Source organism: Entelurus aequoreus, linkage group LG18, assembly GCF_033978785.1.
Source record: "Entelurus aequoreus isolate RoL-2023_Sb linkage group LG18, RoL_Eaeq_v1.1, whole genome shotgun sequence".
Lineage (NCBI taxonomy): Eukaryota > Metazoa > Chordata > Actinopteri > Syngnathiformes > Syngnathidae > Entelurus > Entelurus aequoreus.
This window is the reverse complement of record NC_084748.1, coordinates 5,644,575-5,669,204: the sequence shown is the minus strand read 5'-3', so window position 1 is coordinate 5,669,204 and position 24,630 is coordinate 5,644,575. Positions and strand designations below refer to the sequence as shown.

General features: G+C 37.4%; 2 protein-coding genes across 4 annotated transcripts in view; one reads left to right on the top strand and one right to left on the bottom strand.

Moving 5' to 3' along the window:
* LOC133633730 (hexokinase-1) overlaps positions 1–8,806 on the bottom strand; it is a 35,933-nt gene extending 27,127 nt beyond the window's left edge. Inside the window, exon 1 of the mRNA XM_062026387.1 lies at positions 8,522–8,806. Within this exon, the coding sequence (XP_061882371.1) occupies positions 8,522–8,584 (63 nt within the window). The 5' untranslated portion in view covers positions 8,585–8,806. The remainder of the gene's footprint in view (positions 1–8,521) is intronic.
* Positions 1–24,630, top strand: part of LOC133633727 (myomesin-2-like) — a 127,032-nt gene that overhangs the window by 28,920 nt on the left and 73,482 nt on the right. The window contains exon 1 of one of the 3 annotated variants that reach the window (XM_062026381.1): positions 8,714–8,740. The exons of the other annotated variants lie outside the window; for them this stretch is intronic. Coding sequence (XP_061882365.1) covers positions 8,733–8,740 — 8 coding nt within the window. The 5' untranslated portion in view covers positions 8,714–8,732. Of the gene's footprint in view, positions 1–8,713; positions 8,741–24,630 lie in introns of those variants that run through there. 3 annotated transcript variants of the gene reach the window in all.

Here is a 24,630-nt window from a genome sequence, read left to right as displayed (position 1 = left end):
CCATCCTTTGCAACTGAGCTACTGCGTGGAACAATTTCCCTTGTGGCTCAATAAAGTTTAAGTCTACGTGGTGTAATGATAAGTGTGACCAGTAGATGGCAGTCAAACATAAGAGATACTTGTAGACAGCAATATGATGGCAATATGACACAAGTAAACAACACCAAACATTTTGTATGTTCCATTGAAAATTACACACGACCCTATGGTCCGGAAAATACGGCGCTTGTATGTAAATGTAGTGGTGGTGTCAAAAAGTATATATTTTTGAATGAATCGTGATTCTTATTTGTAACGATTCTTAATAAAAAAAAAAAGTAAACTCTTTTTTTAATGTATTTTTTTTTCAGTCTATCCAGTCAGATAAATCATATAGTTGATGTAGATCAGGGGTGTCCAAAGTGCGGCCCGGGGGCCATTTGCGGCCCGCAGCTAATTGTTTACCGGCCCGCCACACATTCTGGAAATACTATTGTAAAAATAAAAAAGAACATTGAAAAAAGTGGAATGAGGTGAAATCTAACGAGAAAAAGTTGCAATGTTGACACAAAAGCTGCCATGCAGGCTGTTTTTTTTTCTTCTTTTGTCTTTCTTCATTTTTCTTTTTTTTGCCATTGCTCAAAAAAAAAAATAATGACAAAAAATCCATGTTATAATGAATTATTTTCAGGGCTCCAATTACTTCAAATATTTCACTTTAAAATGTTTTATGTGGTAAATATTGCATATATTGTGTAGTAACCATATAAAAACATCAAAGTTTTCTTTGACAAAAGCGCATAAAACAAACAAAATAATAGTTCCGGCATAAAATGGACAGATATATCTGAAGTTGATCTCATAACTTAAGTGTTGAAAGTAAAAGATAAACCTAATAAAAATGTATCACTTTATGAGTGGGGCACCTTTTGGATCCCAAATATATTTAGTGATTTTTTATTTATCTTTTCACTGTGATTACTCAAAAATATGAAATAATTAACATCAATGGTGTCCTGCATTATTGATCTTTTAGGGCTCTAATGACTAAATACTGCATATTTCAGTTTTACTATAAAAAAACTAAGTTGTTTTTGAGTAGGGATGTCCGATAATGGCTTTTTGCCGATATCCGATATGCCGATATTGTCCAACTCTTTAATTACAGATACCGATATCAACCGATACCGATATCAACCGATATATACAGTCGTGGAATTAACACATTATTATGCCTAATTTGGACAACCAGGTATGGTGAAGATAAGGTACTTTTTAAAAAAATGAATCAAATAAAATAAGATAAATAAATTAAAAACATTTTCTTGAATAAAAAAGAAAGTAAAACAATATAAAAACAGTTACATAGAAACTAGTAATTAATGAAAATTTGTAAAATTAACTGTTAAAGGTTAGTATTATTAGTGGACCAGCAGCACGCACAATCATGTGTGCTTACGGACTGTATCCCTTGCAGACTGTATTGATATATATTGATATATAATGTAGGAACCAGAATATTAATAACAGAAAGAAACAACCCTTTTGTGTGAATGAGTGTGAATGGGGAGGGAGTTTTTTTGGGTTGGTGCACTAATTGTAAGTATAGCTTGTGTTTTTTATGTGGATTTAATTTTTTTTTTTTTAAAAGATACTGATAATAAAAAAACCGATACCGATAATTTCCGATATTACATTTTAACGCATTTATCGGCCGATAATATCGGCAGACCGATATTATCGGACATCTCTATTTTTGACAGAAAAGCCATAAAACATTTTTTTTTAAATTTGTATTACTTTATATCAACTTGAAGTTGATATAGAGATTTACTATAACCGCTAAATAATTAAAAAATAATAATAATCTGAGTTATTTTTAACATTTTAATGACTGAGACCCTTTATGGTCCCCGGGCAAATAAAATAAATAAAAAGTGCATATATTTTGTTATGGTTTGAAAATGAAAAATATCAAAATGGCCCCCACATGCTTTAATTTTTCCATGTGCGGCCCTCAGTGGAAAAAGTTTGGACACCCCTGATGTAGATGATCCTATCTGCTGTACAGATTTACTTTAGAAAAGAGAAGTGTTGGATACTTCTCGTATTGCCTTATTTGTATTTGACTTTATTAAATGTTTGGGTAGAATTTTAATGAAAAAAACTAGTTTTCCTTTAAGTAATATTCCAATTGATCAGAACTGTCTCATGGAGGAATGTAGTTACCGGTAATCATAGCACTGGCACCCAGTGTTATTGGAAAAAAAAAAAAAAAAGTATTGATTTTGAATCAAGAATTGGTGTGAATCGGGAATAAAGTCTGAATCGAATTGTTACCCCCAAGAATCGCATCGATTCACAGACCTAAAATGTTGGCAGAGTTTGTGTCAAAGCAGTATTTTCACACTGTAACAAAATGACGACCAAGCATGTTTGCTACCGATGTTTGTGTTGTTATTCTCGTCAGGGCAGCTTGACCGATTCAACATTCAACTAGAGGCGAGTGGGATCGATTCCCCCCCCAATACTTTGATTGGCTCTGCAAAAAAACATAGCACCTTGTAGCCCTCAAACACACGTGAACCTAAACTGTTCATAGACTTTTAGAAACATTGTCAAGGACTGAATGGCGTACTCGTCTTCTCATTGGCTGACCGCTTGCTATTTTTTCTCGGGTAATCTTATCAGCGGTCAAACGCTGTGTCACGCACGATTGTTTGTCGTCACGTTGACCTTTGTGGCGTTGCTATTATTAACTGCTCGTTAACGCGGCACGGGATGCAACTGTTTGTGGGCTCCACCAGCTCACTTGACATATCCAAAGGCATTCAAAAATGGCCCCGGGCCAATAAGTCAATAATTGAACGATAAATGAAAATGAGCTTTCCATCCATCTTCTGCCACTTATCCGAGGTCGGGTCGCCCAGACTTCCCTCTCCCCAGCCACTTCGTCCAGCTCTTCCCGGGGGATACCGAGGCGTTCCCAGGCCAGCCAGGAGACATAGTCTTCATACTGTCAGAATAATTGTATCACAAGACTTTGGGTTGCATTGAGTTCAGCTCGCCCTGCGAGAGGACAAAAGCTGTCTTTGATCCGACCAAGCAAAAGGCTTGTAAAACTCCACTGTGTAGGATGAGGAGCGATATGAAGGCGTCGGTTTCTTTCTTCTATTGTAATCCACAGGAAGATTTTATCTTGACCCGAGATCTACAAAGCGCGAGCTCCAGGCACCTTTTCTTTGAACTGTTTTACGACCTTTTCTTTGAACTGTTTTGTAACCAAAGGCGATGGCTGTTTACGACCCCCCCTCCCTTAGAAACAGCTGTTGCCATGTAATCAGGGAAAGTCCAAATAAAAGAGGAGGCGTACAATCTTTCGTCAGAGCGTGGGACGACACTGTGCAAGGGTGCAGTGTCCACGCGTTTCTCCTCAATTGAGCTGAATTGAATTCTGTCTCTGTTTAATTCCTTGCTTCTTGTCTTGTTTAATAGATGTCATCAGATACTTGGTAACGTTCGATAAATTGCTACGTCTGTGTGTTTCTTTTCTTTCGTCTCTGGCTTTCGAAATGGATACAATTGCTGGGATGTTACATGACATCAAATCCCGCCCAATGAATAAATGTGGTGGTCAAGCTAGCTCTGTTCTCAATAGGTACTCGGCGGCAAAGAAAAAAATGCCTTATCACTGTGTTTTTTGGGCTGTACAAATGGTTCAAATTGCAAAAAGGATAAAAGTTTCTTCCGAGTTCCTCGAGAGGTAATCAAAAAGTGCAAGATTTTACGAAAGGCGACGAGAAAAGTAGCTCACACTCCAGTTCAAGGAAGCAGAGTCGAAGAATGCAGGAGTTTTCAGTGATCACTTCGTTAAAGGTTTGTTTGATGTACATTTAACCTTTATTATTTCCTATTGAAGTATTATCTTGATATTATTTGTATTTCTTAAACGCTTGCTTGCTACATGTGGTTGGAAAAGCACCAACTTGGCGAAGAAATCAAATGTGAGCAAAACCTAAAAGAGTTAAGTTTTTACCACGTAACTCTCTCAATGTTGACATCTATAGTTATATTTTGATAAACAATCATAAATGAATATTTCAGCGCGTCCACAATGTTGACATCTATAGTTATATTTTGATAAACAATCATAAATGAATATTTCAGCGCGTCCACAATGTTGACATCTATAGTTATATTTTGATAAACAATCATAAATGAATCTTTCAGCACATACACAATGTTGACATCTATAGTTATATTTTGATAAACAATCATAAATTAGTCTTTCAGCACATACACAATGTTGACATCTATAGTTATATTTTGATAAACAATCATAATTGAATCTCAGCACATACACAATGTTGACATCTATAGTTATATTTTGATAAACAATCATAATTGAATCTCAGCACATACACAATGTTGACATCCATAGTTATATTGTGATAAACAATCATAAATGAATATTTCCGCGCGTACACAATGTTGACATCTGTAGTTATATTTTGATAATCATAAATTAGTCTTTCAGCACATACACAATGTTGACATCTATAGTTATATTTTGATAAACAATCATAAATGAATCTTTCAGCACATACACAATGTTGACATCTATAGTTATATTTTGATAAACAATCATAAATGAATCTTTCAGCACGTACACAATGTTGACATCTATAGTTATATTTTGATAAACAATCATAAATGAATCTTTCAGCACATACACAATGTTGACATCTGTAGTTATATTTTGATAAACAATCATAAATTAGTCTTTCAGCACATACACAATGTTGACATCTATAGTTATATTTTGATAAACAATCATAAATTAGTCTTTCAGCACATACACAATGTTGACATCTGTAGTTATATTTTGATAAACAATCATATATGAATGCCCGAGCGAAAACAATGCATATTTATCCGGTAGATTCTTGATATCAATGTCCTTGACCGAGCCACACACAAAGAAGTTGTAGACCTCCATGATTTTACAAGTTTCATCTTGTCGTGTAGAATGATGTCTGGAGCGCAATAGTTTCATATTTCTGGGAACGTCACCAACATATCACTCCACAAATCTTTTTTTGATTAAGTAGGATCCATTCCATTGCCTAGTTAGATTTTTTGCTGCTATCTGCTTAGGGTACCTTAGAGCACGTTTATTTGCCAGTGGAATTACATGAACAGAGCGAACCTCTTGTCAGTCATCCACCGTCTTTGTATCAGCCTTGTTAGTTGTGACTTGCTAAGGAGAAGCACTGCTGAGTCACAAAAGTCCGGGGAAAAAAAGATGAATCCAGAGGTAAATGTGTGGGGAAATCCTCTAACTGAATTGGCAATATGAGCCCATCAACACAGACTAACTAGCATTGGCAAGGAAAAAGACAACAAAACAAACCAGTGGACCTACTTTTTCCAACTGGGGAAAAAAATGCATTTCAAGATGTCCATTATTAAAGTTACATTTTTGCTAGCAGAGATTGAGTCCATTTTGTTTGTTTATTTAGGATAACCAAGTTATCGACCCTCCAATACCTTACTTTAGACCACAGGTGTCAAACTCAAGGCCCGCGGGCCAGATCTGGCCCTCCACGTCATTGTCTATGGCCCGCAAAAGCCTGGAAATAATGTGTCAATAAAATACCTTATATTTTCTTTCTTTAATTTCTTATTTTCTTACTAAAGGTATTAGTTGTTTTTTTCTAGTTTAACAGGGAAAATCAATAGTGCCCAATATTGTAACAAATATATTATTTAACTTTTTTGGTCAAAATCCAAATAAATACTTAAATATCTGCTTAACTTGTGATTTCAAAGCAGGTTATCCATCAAATTGTACACTATAAAAATGACTAATAGATTTTACTTAAAAATTTTGTGATTTTTTTTTTACAGCATATTACTGTAAGTTGGAAAAAAACGACCAATGTTTGTTTTTTACAGTAAAATTCTGTTGACTGAGCTGTCAGTTTTTTGTTTGTTTTTTACTGTAAAATCCACAGTTGATGATTTTATGGTATTACATTTTATTATGGTAAAAAACTGGCAGCTGAGTTGCCAAAATAAAATTAAACAGCGGTACTGTATTTCTATTTACAGTAATAAGTTGTAAAAATAATAATAATAATTTTTTAAAAACACCATATATTTTACAGTAAAAGTCTGGCAACTAAGCTTCCAGTTTTTTTCTGTAAAAAAAACAGTGGTAAAATCCACAGATTATTTTTTACTCTATGTGTAAAAAATTTTTTTAAATATTTAAATTAATTGGCAAATTAATTAATTATTTACCGTTACAAGCGGCGCTCCAATGGCAGCCATGACTGTGGTGTGGCCCTCAATGAAAACTAGTTTGACACCCCTGCCTTAGACCTTAGGTCGTTCCGTCCTCTAGGGGGCATCGTTCTGTCACGGGCTAAGATTTAGTTTGTCCACAGGTGGTATTTCTTTATTATTTGTTCTTCTCCATGTTCTTTTCCATTCTTCATTCTGGTCTTAGGTATTCTCATCACACGTCCAAGCCATACCAGTCTGTGTTTACTTAGGTTTTGTGTCGGTACTTTCTGTTTCTGGATTTGCATTTTTCCCCTGAGGCATTTATGGTGGAAGTCATTTGTCTTCTTTTTGCAGTTCTTTGCCATGACTCCCACGCATACAGCTTCATTGTGTGAATGCCCCAAAACATTCACACACATAGTTTCCTACACCAAAATTCATCTATTTATTAAACTTCTTCAACTTCTTCTTCCTCTCCAGATTTTGGCGCGCTCTACCTTCCACATTTTTCACTTGATTCAAACCGTTCCAACTTCAAACTGTTCAGCCTATTCGCGAATCCGCGGGCTTTCACTTGACAAATTCCAAAAATTCCCAGATTTCCCAGAATTCCAGGTTTTCCGGGACATTTTTCCACTATGGACTGGACTCTCACTATTATGTTAGATCCACTATGGACTGGACTCTCACACTATTATGTTAGATCCACTATGGACTGGACTCTCACACTATTATGTTATATCCACTATGGACTGGACTCTCACAATATTATGTTAGATCCACTATGGACTGGACTCTCACACTATTATGTTAGATCCACTATGGACTGGACTCTCACTATTATGTTAGATCCACTATGGACTGGACTCTCACAATATTATGTTAGATCCACTATAGACTGGACTCTCACACTATTATGTTAGATCCACTATGGGCTGGACTCTCACACTATTATGTTAGATCCACTATGGACTGGACTCTCACAATATTATGTTATATCCACTATGGACTGGACTCTCACAATATTATGTTAGATCCACTATGGACTGGACTCTCACAATATTGTGTTAGATCCACTATGGACTGGACTCTCACTATTATGTTAGATCCACTATGGACTGGACTCTCACTATTATGTTAGATCCACTATGGACTGCACTCTCACACTATTATGTTAGATCCACTATGGACTGGACTCTCACACTATTATGTTAGATCCACTATGGACTGGACTCTCACAATATTATGTTAGATCCACTATGGACTGAAGTCTCACTATTATGCTAGATCCACTATGGACTGGACTCTCACGATATTATTCTAGATCCACTATGGACTGGACTCTCACACTATTATGCTAGATCCACTATGGACTGAAGTCTCACTATTATGCTAGATCCACTATGGACTGGACTCTCACACTATTATGTTAGATCCATTATGGACTGGACTCTCACAATATTATGCTAGATCCACTATGGACTGAAGTCTCACTATTATGCTAGATCCACTATGGACTGGACTCTCACGATATTATGCTAGATCCACTATGGACTGGACTCTCACAATATTATGCTAGATCCACTCGACGTCCATTGCACAGGTCGCCTTAGGTCCTCTCCAAGGTTTCTCATTGTCATCCCATTGGGTTAAATTTTTCCCTTGCGAGGATGTTGTTGTGGCTTGTGCAGCCCTTTGAGACACTTGTGATTTAGGGCTATATAAATAAACATTGATTGATTGATTGAAGAAAAAAAAAGGATTTTTGTGTGTAATTAAATCCAGAGCAGGAAGTGCTGATCGTAGAAAGGTGAGAAGTTATGACACAGCCTAATACATCTGTAATTATTCATGACTTTTACTAGCCAGGTGTGATCCTGCCGGCCTACTCCATGTGCATCATACATGATGGCTTCTCCATCCCCGTGGCAACACGCCTGCCGCTCTGTCATCACGCGTGACCGGCGGCAAGTGTGGAAATGTGTCGAGCCAAAAATGACGCCAGACATGGAGTCCTCCACGTAGACCTTGTCCAAGGACACATGCACTCCCTGCCCCCCGCCAACCTCACCTCACTTCCTGGTGACCACATCCAGATAGGCGACCCTGCCCTCCCCCGCTCCTTCCCAAATGCTGCATTGTCTCCCCCCCCAACCCCCGCACCACCCCACCCCCCGCCAGGCGACCCGCCCCACATGCAGCCGGCGTTCAACATGGCCGCTGTCCTCCGTTATAAGCTGCTGTCACGCACCTTTTTGAGTTGGTCATCCTTCAACTCGGTGAAGTAGTAGGCCAGGAGCTGAGCCGCGATCATCCTGCCCGCCTGCGCGTCGCGTCCACGAGCCGCTCGGGTCGTCAAGAAGTGGTCACAGGAAGCCCGGTGTCCCCCCCCCGCCCCAAACCTCGGTCCGTCCCCTGCAACGGAGCTTGTGTGACGGAGCAGGGCAACTCGAAAAGCCGGAATGCAGAGGTAGCAGCGGTCGTGCTTGCTAGGCTGCGACTGACACACACTTACACACACACACACTTACACACACACACACACAGGGAGGCTGGCTTTGGCTCCAGTCCCCTCCCCCCGAGATGCTAGTTGTCCGGACATGCAGCAGCTCAGCTCCGGAATGGTGCTTTCACCATGCCCAGCCCCCACCCGGGGCTCTGATTGGCTGAGCTTTGGAAGTGCTGGACAGGGGAGTGGCCAGCAAGTGACTCAAGGAGGAAGCTGCATCGACATGATAACCCTGGACTCCTCCCTCTCCCCTTCTCAGCTGCATCTCGTGATCATCCCCACCCTCCCCGAACCGGCACGTCTCCCCCGTTGCCACGGCAGCCGGGAGGCGGACGTGCGGGGAGGCAGGCGGCCGCTCCGTGACGTCATCCTCCCGCTCCCCGCTGCGTCACTCGCAGCGTCGACCGCGGGGATGAAGGAAGGTTCATCCTTCACGCCATCCTCGCTTTAGAAGGCAGAAGACTCGACGGCCAGTCGGTCGGTCAGTAGGGTCACCAATGCCATTCCATTCTAGGGCGGTAACGATTCCATTCAGAATCGAATCTCGGGACGGCGTGGCGCGGTTGGGAGAGTGGCTGTGCCAGCAACCTGAGGGTTCCTGGTTCAATCCCTACCTTCTACCAACCTCATCACGTCCGTTGTGTCCTTGAGCAAGGACACTTCACCCTTGGGTCGTGGTTAGGTGTGAATGGTTGAATGTGGAAATAGTGTCAAAAGCGCTATACAATAAAATAGAATAGAAAGTACTTTATTGATCCCTGGGGGGAATTCAGCACCACAGTTCGCTCACAATAAGTATTGTCAGGTTCAAACACTGACGGCATCTATTAAACAAGACAAGAAGCAAGGAATCAAACAGAGACAGAATTAAATTTGGCTCAATGAGGAGAGCGCGTACACCTGTACCCTTGCACGGTGTCTCACCACGCTCTGACGAAAGATTGCACGCCTCCTCTTTTATTTGGACCTTCCCTGATTACATGGCAACTGCTGTTTCTAAGGGAGGGGGGTCGTAAACCGCCGTCGCCTTTGCTTACAAAACAGCTCAAAGAAAAGGTTGTTAAAACAGTTCAAAGAAAAGGTGCCTGGAGCTTGCGTCAGGTCCTGCTTCCTCTCCGCTCTGTAGCTCTCGGGTCAAGATAAAATCTTCCTGTGGATTACAGTAGAAGAAAGAAACTGACGCCTTCATGTCGCTTCCCATCCTACACAGTGGAGTTTTACAAGCCTTTTGATTGGTAAGATCAAAGACAGCTTTTTGTCCTCTCGCAGGGCGAGCTGAACTCAATGTAACACAAAGTTTTGTGATAACGTAGATGCAATTATTCTGACAAGTATAACCCATTTACATTTACATAGAAGACTCAACGGCCAGTCGGGCGGTCAGTAGGGTCACCAATACCATTCCATTGTAGGGCGGTAACGATTCGATTCAGAATCGAATCTCGATTCAAAAGCATCTGTAGTTTGTTGTGTGAATCTATTAACACTAAGCCTATTTTATTCATGTGAAATTCACAATGGACGTTATGCTCTTGTAATGTTTATTTTACGTTCATATGTTCAGTCTTACAAACCTAAATGAAGGAAGAAGTGTAAAGAAATACAACTCAGGAGGGAAAATTATTCAAAAGAAGGAACGGCAGTCCTCAACGAAATTTCTGGAGCTTCTGTTTCTTCATGCTGTTAACTATCTGTCCAGCTGCACGCGCTGGAAACGAGAAGCGAAGGCAGATTAATGAAAAATTTACACTGCATTCGAAATCATGTGTAGTTTATTGTGTGGATCTATTAACACCAAACCTATTTTATTCATGTGAAATTCACAATGGACGTTATACTCTTGCAGCTGAGATCGCCTCCAGCACCCCCCGCGATCCCAAAAAGGGACAAGCGGTAGAAAATGGATGGATGAATGGATGGATGGATGTTCAGTCTTACAAACCTAAATGAAGGAAGAAGTGTAAAGAAATACAACTCAGGAGGGGAAATTATTCAAAAGAAGGAACATCAGTCCTCAACGAAATTTCTGGAGCTTCTGTTTCTTCATGCTGTTAACTATCTGTCTAGCTGCACACGCTGGAAACGAGAAGCGAAGGCAGAATTATGAAAAATTTGACAGCTCAGTGTGAAAACTGAGGCGTTTACCTCAGTAAATGCAGTCTCAAAGGAGGCACTTACTGACCAAACATCCACATTTCGATACCGGGCCCCTGAGCGCTCAGGCTCTTGAAGCTGGCTTATAATAACAATATTGCTAATACTTGGTTAATATTCTGGTCACGACATGTAAATATGGGCAAAAAAAATTTCACCTTGAAAATCATTTTTTACCTTGAAAACATTTTTTCACAATGAAAATATTTTTTTACCTTGGAAATCAACTTTTACTTTGAAAATCTTTTTTTACCTTGAAAATCTTTTTTTACCTTGAAAATCAACTTTTACTTTGAAAATAAATTTTTACCTTGAAAAAAGGTTTCACCTTGAAAATCAACTTTTACTTTGAAAAATCATTTTTTACCTTGAAAAACATTTTTCACCTTGAATATTATTTTTTACCATGAAAATCACATTTTACTTTGAAAATAATTTTTTTACCTTGAAAAAAATGTTTCACCTTGAATATCATTTTTTACCTTGAAAATCAACTTTTATTTTGCTAAATCATTTTTTACCTTGAAAAAAAGCTTCTGTTTCTTCATGCTGTTAACTATCTGTCCAGCTGCACGCGCTGGAAACGAGAAGCGAAAGGCAGAATAATTAAAAATTGACAGCGCATTGTGAAAACTGAGGCGTTTACCTCAGTAAATGCAGTCTCAAAGGAGGCACTTACTGACCAAACATCCACATTTCGATGCCGGGCCCCTGAGCGCTCTTGAAGTTGGCTTATAATAACAATATTGCTAATACTTGGTTAATTCTCTGGTCACGACATGTAAATATGGGCAAAAAAAATGTTCACCTTGAAAATCATTTTTTACCTTGAAAAAAATTTTTCACCTTGAAAATATTTTTTTACCTTGAAAATCAACTTTTACTTTGAAAATCAACTTTTACTTTGAAAAATATTTTTTACCTTGAAAAAAAGGTTTCACCTTGAAAATATTTTTTTACCTTGAAAATCAACTCTTACTTTGAAAATAATTTTTTACCTTGAAAAAAAAATTTCACCTTGAAAAATTGTTTTCACCTTAAAAATAATTGTTTACCTTGAAAATCAAATTTTACTTTGAAAATCATTTTTTACCTTGAAAACATTTTTTCACCTTGAAAATCATTTTTTACCTTGAAAATCAACTTTTACTTTGAAAATCATTTTTTACCTTGAAAAACATTTTTCACCTTGAATATTATTTTTTACCATGAAAATCACATTTTACTTAGAAAATAATTTTTTACCTTGAAAAAAATGTTTCACCTTGAAAATCATTTTTTACCTTGAAAATCAACTTTTATTTTTATTACTTTATGGGTGTTTTTTTTTTTAGAGTACTCCCATTAGCTTCATTGTTAGGCACCTCCTACTTGTCATATTTTACGACTTAGATTGCATTCATTTATTGGATTGTGAATAATAAGCAAAATTTTTTAAAAAAATGTCTGTGGAGGGGGGCGTGGCCTGCGGCCCTGCCGCGGAACGGGGTGTTGCCAGGACCGGCCTCGAAGACAGCGACAGGTGCGTAGATGGCCCAGGTGGGCCTTGTTATCTAATCACCTGTCACTTTTATTAGCAGCAACCTCTAGAACCCACTAGAGGTTACCCTCTAGTGGGTTCTTCAGACCACCACACACTGCCAGGAGAGCCAGGAATTCCGGGTATAACACTGTTTTATTTTCATAAATAGTGCAAGTCCTTCTGCTTTTCAGCACTACGTCTTTTCCTTCTGCGTCTGCTCAGCAGCACCTCCGACTCCAACTACTCGTCTCATCACGGCTGCTGCTAATAAAGGCGACAGGTGATTAGATAACAAGGCCCACCTGGGCCATCTACGCACCTGTCGCTGTCTTCGAAGGCCGGTCCTGGCAACACCGCTTTCCCGCGGCAGGCCCGCAGGCCACGCCCCCCTCCACAATGTCTATCAAATAGATTTGAATGTAAAAATATGAGCTTGATTCATAATGAAGTCACATATACACTGTGTGTGCCACGCAACGTGACCGACATCCCCGATGTGGCGTGACGTGACCTCCACATCATCGTCACGGCCACAAGCCCCGCCCCCTCGCTTGCATCAGTGGCGTGACGTTGACTCAGCGGCGGGCAAAAGAGTTTCCTTCTTTTGCTCACGCTCTCCCCTCCCCCCGCGCTGAAAAGTAAAAGAGAAAGTGGAGGGGCAGGGGGCTCGCTGCCATGACAACCACCCTCCCGTCCGCCCGTCATGGCCGCCCAAGGGCGACCTTTTGTCCTGCCAACAAACAGGCAGGAAGAAGACCATAAAAGTGGTTTGCTTCTTTTATTGGTGAATAATAAAGTTCATAAGAACGACAACGTCTGCCTTCCTCTGCATCAACTTTTTCTTTTGTCGCTGTTAAACTTTCTCACACGCTCCAAAAGTCCATCATTAAGTTTGTTACCCCCCCCCCCCCCCCCACCCGACTCGTTACCACGCTCCAATAATCTCTTTTATTCCCACCACAAACACGCCACCGAGAGGACTCGGGCACTTTCAAAATACAAACCCCGTTTCCATATGAGTTGGGAAATGGTGTTAGATGTAAATATAAACGGGATACAATGATTATTCAGTTGAATGCGCTACAAAGACGACATATTTGATGTTCAAACTGATAAACTTTAGAATCATTAACTTTAGAATTTGATGCCAGCAACACGTGACAAAGAAGTTGGGAAAGGTGGCAATAAATACTGATAAAGTTGAGGAATGCTCATCAAACACTTATTTGGAACATCCCACAGGTGTGCAGGCAAATTGGGAACAGGTGGGTGCCATGATTGGGTATAAAAGTAGATTCCATGAAATGCTCAGTCATTCACAAACAAGGATGGGGCGAGGGTCAACAAATGCGTGAGCAAATTCCCTCGGGCTGTACCGCATCAACAAGCGACATCAGTGTGTAAAGGATATCGCCACATGGGCTCAGGAACACTTCAGAAACCCACTGTCAGTAACTACAGTTGGTCGCTACATCTGTAAGTGCAAGTTAAAACTCTCCTATGCGAGGCGAAAACCGTTTATCAACAACACCCAGAAACGCCGTCGGCTTCGCTGGGCCCGAGCTCATCTAAGATGGACTGATGCAAAGTGGAAAAGTGTTCTGTGGTCTGACGAGTCCACATTTCAAATTGTTTTTGGAAACTGTGGACGAAAAGAACCATCCGGATTGTTCTAGGTGCAAAGTGTAAAAGGCAGCATGTGTGATGGTATGGGGGTGTATTAGTGCCCAAGACATGGGTAACTTACACATCTGTGAAGGCAACATTAATGCTGAAAGGTACATACAGGTTTTGGAGCAACATATGTTGCCATCCAAGCAACGTTACCATGGACGCCCCTGCTTATTTCAGGAAGACAATGCCAAGCCATGTGTTACATCAACGTGGCTTCATAGTAAAAGAGTGTGGGTACTAGACTGGCCTGCCTGTAGTCCAGACCTGTCTCCCATTGAAAATGTGTGGTGCATTATGAAGCCTAAAATAGCACAACGGAGACCCCCGGACTGTTGAACAACTTAAGCTGTACATCAAGCAAGACGTCACGTCATGACATTGCTGGTTTTACGAGCAGAGGAGCATGTTCGGCAGCGCACAATCACAGAGTACTTACAAGCAGACAACAGTGTGTAGACATAAGTTTGTAGATCATAAGTTTATATTATTTTGTTCATGTTGTTGTTTGTTTTATGCCTTTTTTTGTCAAATTAAACTTGGTTTTTATGGCAAACACCCCCACAAAGTATGCAATATTTTCCCCCCAAAAGAGTTCAAAGGTGAATATTTGATGTGAAAAATGATTTAGAGCCTTGAATAGGTCAATAATTCATAACACATATTTTGATGCATTATTATTTTTTGAGCGATGACCGTTTAAAAAAAAAAAGCCTTGTGTTATTAAAGTCGACATTGCAACATTTTCTCGTTACATTTGACGTGTGTGCTCTTTTATTCCATTTTATTTATTTTTTATTTTTACAATATTTGTAGAATGCGCTGTGGGCAGTTAAAAAATTAGGCCGTGGACCGCAGATAAAACTGAAGAGACTAGAACACCTAAAACTGGGAATTCTAGGAAATCCGGGAATTTGTGTATAATTATTGAAGGAGAGCACACAATTCCTGAACAGGCTGAATATTTTGAAGTTGGAACGGTTTGAATCGGATAAAAAATGTGGGAGTTGTGGAACTTTGAAAAATGTCCCATTCTTTTCAATGGGAATTTCATGGGAATTTGGGGAAAAGCTGGAATTTTTTTTTTTTTTAATCCTAAAACATTTGAATGTTCTGAATGGTTGGTGTTGGAATTTACACATCGGTCGAGAAATGTTAAAGTAGTAACATTTTTAATTGAGAAAATTTCGTGAAAACCGGAAATTTTTCCAGTTAAAAAAAAGTACTTTGTTTTTTGTCCTGATTAAGAGGAATGTTTTGATGGTGGAAAATGTGGAAATGGTGGAAGTTTGAAAAATGGCCAATTCATTTTGAATGGGAAAAAATGTCCCGAAAATCTGGGAATTTTTGGAATTTGTCAAGGTAAAGCCCGCGATTTCCAGGCTGAACAGTTTGAATGGTTTGAATCGGATGAAAAATGTGGGAATTGTGGAAGTTTGAAAAATGGATAATTAATTTTGAATGGGGAAAAAGTCTCTAAAACTGGGAATTATGGGAAATCCGGGAATTGGTGTATAATTGTTGAAGAAGAGCACACAATTCCTGGACAGGCTGAATATTTTGAAGTTGGAACGGTTTGAATCGGATAAAAAATGTGGGAGTTGTGGAACTTTGAAAAATGTCCCATTCTTTTCAATGGGGATTTCATGGGAATTTGGGGAAAAGCTGGAAAAAAAAAAAATTTTTAATCCTAAAACATTTAATTGTTCTGAATGGTTGGTGTTGGAATTTACACATCGGTCGAGAAATGTTAAAGTAGTAACATTTTTAATTGATAAAATGGTATTACGGAATTTCGGGAAAACCGGGAATTTTTCCAGTTAAAAAAAACAACATAGTTTTTATGTCCTGGTTAAGAGGAATGTTTTGACGGTGGAAAATGTGGAAGTGGTGGAAGTTTGAAAAATGGCCAATTCATTTTGAATGGGAAAAATGTCCCAGAATTCCGGGAAATCTAAGAATTTTTGGAATTTGTCAAGGGGAAGCCTGTGATTCCAGGGCTGAACAGTTTGAATGGTTTGAATCGGATGGAAAATGTGGGAATTGTGGAAGTTTGAAAAATTGGTAATTAATTTTGAATGGGGAAAAAGTCCCTAAAACTGGGAATTATAGGAAATCCGGGAATTTGTGTATAATTATTGAAGGAGAGCACACAATTCCTGAACAGGCTGAATATTTTGAAGTTGGAACGGTTTGAATTGGATAAAAAAATGTGGGGAGTTGTGGAACTTTGAAAAATGTCCCATTCTTTTCAATGGGGATTTCATGGGAATTTGGGGAAAAGCTGGAATTTTTTTTTTTTTAAATCCTAAAACATTTGAATGTTCTGAATGGTGTGTTGGAATTTACACATCGGTCGAGAAATGTTAAAGTAGTAACATTTTTAATTGATAAAATGGTATTACGGAATTTCGGGAAAACCGGGAATTTTTCCAGTTAAAAAAAACAACATAGTTTTTTTGTCCTGGTTAAGAGGAATGTTTTGACGGTGGAAAATGTGGAAGTGGTGGAAGTTTGAAAAATGGCCAATTCATTTTGAATGGGAAAAATGTCCCAGAATTCCGGGAAATCGAAGAATTTTTGGAATTTGTCAAGGGGAAGCCTGTGATTCCCGGGCTGAACAGTTTGAATGGTTTGAATCGGATGAAAAATGTGGGAATTGTGGAAGTTTGAAAAATTGGTAATTATTTTGAATGGGGAAAAAGTCCCTAAAACTGGGAATTATAGGAAATCAGGGAATTTGTGTATAATTATTGAAGGAGAGCACACAATTCCTGAACAGGCTGAATATTTTGAAGTTGGAACGGTTTGAATTGGATAAAAAATGTGGGAGTTGTGGAACTTTGAAAAATGTCCCATTCTTTTCAATGGGAATTTCATGGGAATTTGGGGAAAAGCTGGATTTTTTTTTTTTTTTAATCCTAAAACATTTGAATGTTCTGAATGGTGTGTTGGAATTTACACATCGGTCGAGAAATGTTAAAGTAGTAACATTTTTAATTGAGAAAATTTCGTGAAAACCGGAAATTTTTCCAGTTAAAAAAAAGTACTTTGTTTTTTGTCCTGATTAAGAGGAATGTTTTGATGGTGGAAAATGTGGAAATGGTGGAAGTTTGAAAAATGGCCAATTAATTTTGAATGGGGAAAAATGTCCCGGAAAACGGAGAATTCCGGGAAATCTGGGAATTTTTGGAATTTGTCAAGGGAAAGCCTGCGATTCCCGGGCTGAACAGTTTGAATGGTTTGAATCGGATGAAAAATGTGGGAATTGTGGAAGTTTGAAAAATTGGTAATTAATTTTGAATGGGGAAAAAGTCCCTAAAACTGGAAATTATAGGAAATCAGGGAATTTGTGTATAATTATTGAAGGAGAGCACACAATTCCTGAACAGGCTGAATATTTTGAAGTTGGAACGGTTTGAATCGGATAAAAAATGTGGAAGCTGTGGAACTTTGAAAAATGTCCCATTCTTTTTAATGGGAATTTCATGGGAATTTGGGGAAAAGCTGGAATTTTTTTTTTTTTTTAATCCTAAAACATTTGAATGTTCTGAATGGTTGGTGTTGGAATTTACACATCGGTCGAGAAATGTTAAAGTAGTAACATTTTTAATTGAGAAAATTTCGTGAAAACCGGAAATTTTTCCAGTTAAAAAAAAGTACTTTGTTTTTTGTCCTGATTAAGAGGAATGTTTTGATGGTGGAAAATGTGGAAATGGTGGAAGTTTGAAAAATGGCCAATTCATTTTGAATGGGAAAAAATGTCCCGAAAATCTGGGAATTTTTGGAATTTGTCAAGGTAAAGCCCGCGATTTCCAGGCTGAACAGTTTGAATGGTTTGAATCGGATAAAAAATGTGGGAGTTGTGGAACTTTGAAAAATGTCCCGTTCTTTTCAATGGGGATTTCATGGGAATTTGGGGAAAAGCTGGAAAAAAAAATTTTTTAATCCTAAAACATTTGAATGTTCTGAATGGTGTGTTGGAATTTACACATCGGTCGAGAAATGTTAAAGTAGTAACATTTTTAATTGATAAAATGGTATTACGGAATTTCGGGAAAACCGGGAATTTTTCCAGTTAAAAAAAACAACATAGTTTTTTTGTCCTGGTTGAGAGGAATGTTTTGACGGTGGAAAATGTGGAAGTGGTGGAAGTTTGAAAAATGGCCAATTCATTTTGAATGGGAAAAATGTCCCAGAATTCCGGGAAATCGAAGAATTTTTGGAATTTGTCAAGGGGAAGCCTGTGATTCCCGGGCTGAACAGTTTGAATGGTTTGAATCGGATGAAAAATGTGGGAATTGTGGAAGTTTGAAAAATTGGTAATTAATTTTGAATGGGGAAAAAGTCCCTAAAACTGGGAATTATAGGAAATCCGGGAATTTGTGTATAATTATTGAAGGAGAGCACACAATTCCTGAACAGGCTGAATATTTTGAAGTTGGAACGGTTTGAATTGGATAAAAAATGTGGGAGTTGTGGAACTTTGAAAAATGTCCCATTCTTTTCAATGGGAATTTCATGGGAATTTGGGGAAAAGCTGGAATTTTTTTTTTTTTTAATCCTAAAACATTTGAATGTTCTGAATGGTGTGTTGGAATTTACACATCGGTCGAGAAATATTAAAGTAGTAACATTTTTAATTGAGAAAATTTCGTGAAAACCGGAAATTTTTCCTGTTAAAAAAAAGTACTTTGTTTTTTTTGTCCTGATTGAGAGGAATGTTTTGATGGTGGAAAATGTGGAAATGGTGGAAGTTTGAAAAATGGCCAATTCATTTTGAATGGGAAAAAATGTCCCGAAAATCTGGGAATTTTTGGAATTTGTCAAGGTAAAGCCCACGATTTCCGGGCTGAACAGTTTGAATGGTTTGAATCGGATGAAAAATGTGGGAATTGTGGAAGTTTGAAAAATGGATAATTAATTTTGAATGGGGAAAATGTCCCTAAAACTGGGAATTATAGGAAATCCGGGAATTTGTGTATAATTATTGAAGGAGAGCACACAATTCCTGAACAGGCTGAATATTTTGAAGTTGGAACGGTTTGAATCGGATAAAAAATGTGGGGAGTTGTGGAACTTTGAAAAATGTCCCATTCTTTTCAATGGGAATTTCATGGGAATTTTGGGAAAAGCTGGAATTTTTTTTTTTTAAATCCTAAAACATTTGAATGTTCTGAATGGTTGGTGTTGGAATTTACACATCGGTCGAGAAATGTTAAAGTAGTAACCTTTTTAATTGAGAAAATGGTATTATGGAATTTCGGGAAAACCGGGAATTTTTCCAGTTAAAAAAACAACTTGTTTTTTTGTCCTAATGAAGAGCAGTGTTTTGACGGTGGAACAGTTGAAGTGGGTTGAAAAAAGTGGAAATGGTGGAAGTTTGAAAAATGGCCAATTCATTTTGAATGGGGAAAAATGTCCCGGAAATCTGGGAATTTTTGGAATTTGTCAAGGGAAAGCCCGCGTTTCCGGGCTGAACAGTTGAATGGTTTGAATCGGATGAAAAATGTGGAAGGTAGAGCGCACCAAAATCTGGAGAAGAAGAAGAAGTTTAATAAATAGAAGAATTTTGGTGTAGAAAACCATGTATTTGAATGTGTTGGAGCATTCACATCATAGACATCTTCTAAGTAGACGCAGCATTGGCTGCTGTGACGCGAGAAATTCGGCCGCCATCTTGAAGTGGTGATGAGGAGCCTAAACTGACAGTTGACAGGTAGAAAACAAAGATGGTGTTCAGCGTTTTCCTGCTCAAATGAACGGACTGTTGAAAATAGGAATCGGGAGATTACTTTTCACAAGTAACATTCAACATTAACGTACTATTGGTTGTATTTTGTGAAAAGAATATTCCCACAAAGTTGAGAAGGAGCAAAGATCTTCAATAGTACTGAAATCGTAGCCGCTAGCAAACAAGAGTATGACCAAAATAGAATTGCTTGTCAATGAAATTAATTAAATTTCAAAATGTCATATAAAAATTATTTTCAAGGTGAAAAATTATTTTCAAGGCAAAAAATTATTTTCAAAGTAAAAGTTCATTTTCAAGGTAAAAATGATTTTCAAGGTGAAAAAATGTTTTCAAGGTAAAAAAAATATTTTCAAAGTAAAAGTTGATTTTCAAGGTAAAAAATTATTTTCAAGGTGAAAACATTCTTTCAAGGTAAAAAATTATTTTCAAAGTAAAAGTTGATTTTCAAGGTAAAAAATAATTTTCAAGGTGAAAACATTTTTTCAAGGTAAAAAATTATTTTCAAAGTAAAAGTTCATTTTCAAGGTAAAAAATTATTTTCAAGGTGAAAGTTTTTTTCAAGGTAAAAAATTATTTTCAAAGTAAAATTTGATTTTCAAGGTAAAAAAAAAAGATTTTCAAGGTCAAAAAAAGATTTTGAAAGTAAAAGTTGATTTTCAAGGTAAAAAATTATTTTCCAAAGTAAAAGTTGATTTTCAAAGTAAAAATCATTTTCAAGGTGAAAAAATGTTTTCAAGGTAAAAAATTGTTTTCAAAGTAAAATGTGATTTTCATGGTAAAAAATAATATTCAAGGTGAAAAAAGTTTTTTCAAGGTAAAAAATGATTTTGAAAGTAAAAGTTGATTTTCAAGGTAAAAAATGATTTCCAAGGTGAAACATTTTTTTCAAGGTAAAAAATTATTTTCAAAGTAAAAGTTGATTTTCAAGGTAAAAACTTATTTTCAAGGTAAAAAAAAATCGTAGCCGCTAGCAAACAAGAGTATGACCAAAATAGAATTGCTTGTCAATGAAATTAATTACATTTAAAAATGTCATATAAAGACTTTCAGGTGTTTATATATGTTTTTGTTTAAGTATTTGGCAGACGCTTTTATCCAAAGCGACATACATAAAAAATGCATATAAAACAATCACTGTAAACATCATCATTTAAGGGAAGAATGTTATACAAAATATCGATACAAAATGTCAAGACAGAATAAACTCTCTGCTGCTGCAGCAGCAGAGATACAGTCTATACCAGGGATGTCAAACGTACGGCCCGAGGGCCGGATCAGGCCCGCGAACAGGTTTTATCCGGCCCGCGGGATGAGTTTGCTAGGTATATAAAATTAATCTGAAATTTTGGAATGAAAGAAACAGCTGTTCTAAATGTCTCCACTGGATGTCGCAATAGCAATTATTTGTATCTTTGTAGATGATGTTACATATGTACAAAATAAACCACATGTTAGTACATCAGTCGAGGAAAATTATCAAACTAAATAAATAACATCCTGTAATTTGATTTTGATATTTTTTTTTAATCTTGATAGATTGAAAATTAACACCAATGAGTTGATGAACATTGATGAACATTATCACATAATTTATTCAGAAAATATAAATAACGACAAATAAAGATAGAATACCATTAGCCGCAACATGTAATTGTAAAAAAACAACAAAAAACATTATGATTTGTACATTTTCAGAATGTGTTTGTTCTATTTTTAAACAAAGAAAACAATCTGAAGTTGTCTTTATTTTTGCTTGCTTGTGTTGCTTGACAAATACACCAGGGGTGTCAAACGTACGGCCCGAGGGCCGGATCAGGCCCGCGGACAGGTTTTATCCGGCCCGCGGGATGAGTTTGCTAGGTATATAAAATTAACCTGAAATTTTGGAATGAAAGAAACAGCTGTTCTAAATGTCTCCACTGGATGTCGCAATAGCAATTATTTGTATCTTTGTAGATGATGTTACATATGTACAAAATAAACCACATGTTAGTACATCAGTCGAGGAAAATTATCAAACTACATAAATAACATCCTGTAATTTGATTTTGATATTTTTTTTAAATCTTGATAGATTGAAAATTAACACCAATGAGTTGATGAACATTGATGAACATTATCACATAATTTATTCAGAAAATATAAATAACGACAAATAAAGATAGAATACCATTAGCCGCAACATGTAATTGTAAAAAAAACAACAACAAAAAACATTATGATTTGTACATTTTCAGAATGTGCCTGTTCTATTTTTAAACAAAGAAAACAATCTGAAGTTGTCTTTATTTTTAAGTTATTGTGCCGTGATTTTACCAGTCCGGCCCACTTGGGAGTAGATTTTTCTCCATGTGGCCCCCCATCTAAAATGAGTTTGACACCCCTGGTCTATAAGATATATAGATATCTAATGTATTCATACATTGTTTATGTAGGATATACGTATGTATATATAACCTAATCATATTGTTTCTTCAACTTAAAAATAGCTGACCGTTTTTTTCCCCCCTTCTCTGGGATTATATTCCCAGTTTTGATCTCGGACGTCTGGTCACTTATAGCGTATAAGAATATTATATTACTGTTAAGCAAACTATGAATAATAAAACATGTGTCCTTTATTATAGCTACACGTATGACAAAAAAAACTGCGTTAAAATCTGTGGTATTCAGTGAGGTAAGATGAATTAAATGCGCTGACAGTTCATTGCTCATGCCAAATGAATTGCACTGAGTGGAGCGGATCACCACTCCAAGATGGCGGCCCCGCGTCTCGTCGGCGCCAGCGGTCTATGATTCGCATAATAACGGACTCAGTAGCACACATGACAACATAAAATGGTACGAATAATGGCTATAAAAATAGAGTTAAAATAAAATATAGAATAATATAACCTAAAATGTGTGACATTTACTGTTTTAAACATTTACTGGTGCTAATTAATAGTTTATAACATCATGATATTGTTACTTGGACGTGCGTGTGAACCCGGAAGAAGGCGGGGCGCGATGCCTGTTCAATCACGTGACCTGCAGCGGCTTCCAATTTGAGTCTTCCAATGTGGGGACATGTGCAGTGCTCAGAGTGGGCGGCAGAGGTCACTGTTGCCCTTGGAACGGCGCGGTCTTACCCTGGCGAGGGTCAGGGCGGGAATTGGAGCTCCGGGAACCCCAGTGTCAGGGTTCGGTATCGGCCAACAAAACACTCACACGTCGGGTTAACTTTCAGGTTGTTCTGTAGAATAAATTGTTCAACTAAAAATTCCTTTTAGACAGCCATGGAACAGAAGGGTCGGGGGGCCCTCCCTAATAAAAGTGGGGGTCCTTAGATTGTTTTTCACTCTTCGCCGACCCAGCGAGATAGGGGCCACACTGGTTTTCTGCATGCCACTTTTCTATTTGCACTGACTTGAGAGTGAAAATAGCAGCAGGGGGCCGTACAGTAAGACGTTATCGGAGCTGCGGAGTTAAAAATACCCGACTGCTGCCCACAAGTGTCACGTCAAGGAGCACCGGCGCATGCCGGAACCTAAAAAGGTCTCTTGTGTCTTTCCCTTCTCTCATACAATCTCTGACCTTCCAAAAGGCAATAAAGTAGAAGAATAAAAAGTACTTTATTGATCCCTGGCGGAAATTCAGCACCACAGTTCACTCACAATAGACAATAAATACTGTACAGCATTATTCACATGTGAATAACATAAATACAGTCTATTATACAGCATTATTCACATGTGAATAACATAAATACAGTATATTATACAGCATTATTCACCTGTGAATAACATAAATACGGTCTATTATACAGCATTATTCACATGTGAATAACATAAATACGGTCTATTATACAGCATTATTCACATGTGAATAACATAAATACAGTATATTATACAGCATTATTCACCTGTGAATAACATAAATACGGTCTATTATACAGCATTATTCACATGTGAATAACATAAATACGGTCTATTATACAGCATTATTCACATGTGAATAACATAAATACAGTCTATTATACAGCATTATTCACATGTGAATAACATAAATACGGTCTATTATACAGCATTATTCACATGTGAATAACATAAATACAGTCTATTATACAGCATTATTCACATGTGAATAACATAAATACAGTCTATTATACAGCATTATTCACATGTGAATAACATGAATACAGTCTATTATACAGCATTATTCACATGTGAATAACATAAATGCGGTCTATTATACAGCATTATTCACTTGTGAATAACATAAATACGGTCCATTATACAGCATTATTCACATGTGAATAACATAAATACGGTCCATTATACAGCATTATTCACTTGTGAATAACATAAATACAGTATATTATACAGCATTATTCACCTGTGAATAACATAAATACGGTGTATTATACAGCATTATTCACATGTGAATAACATAAATACAGTCTATTATACAGCATTATTCACATGTGAATAACATAAATACAGTATATTATACAGCATTATTCACCTGTGAATAACATAAATACGGTCTATTATACAGCATTATTCACATGTGAATAACATAATTGCGGTCTATTATACAGCATTATTCACATGTGAATAATATAAATACAGTCTACTATACAGCATTATTCACATGTGAATAACATAAATACGGTCCATTATACAGCATTATTCACTTGTGAATAACATAAATACGGTCCATTATACAGCATTATTCACATGTGAATAACATAAATACGGTCTATTA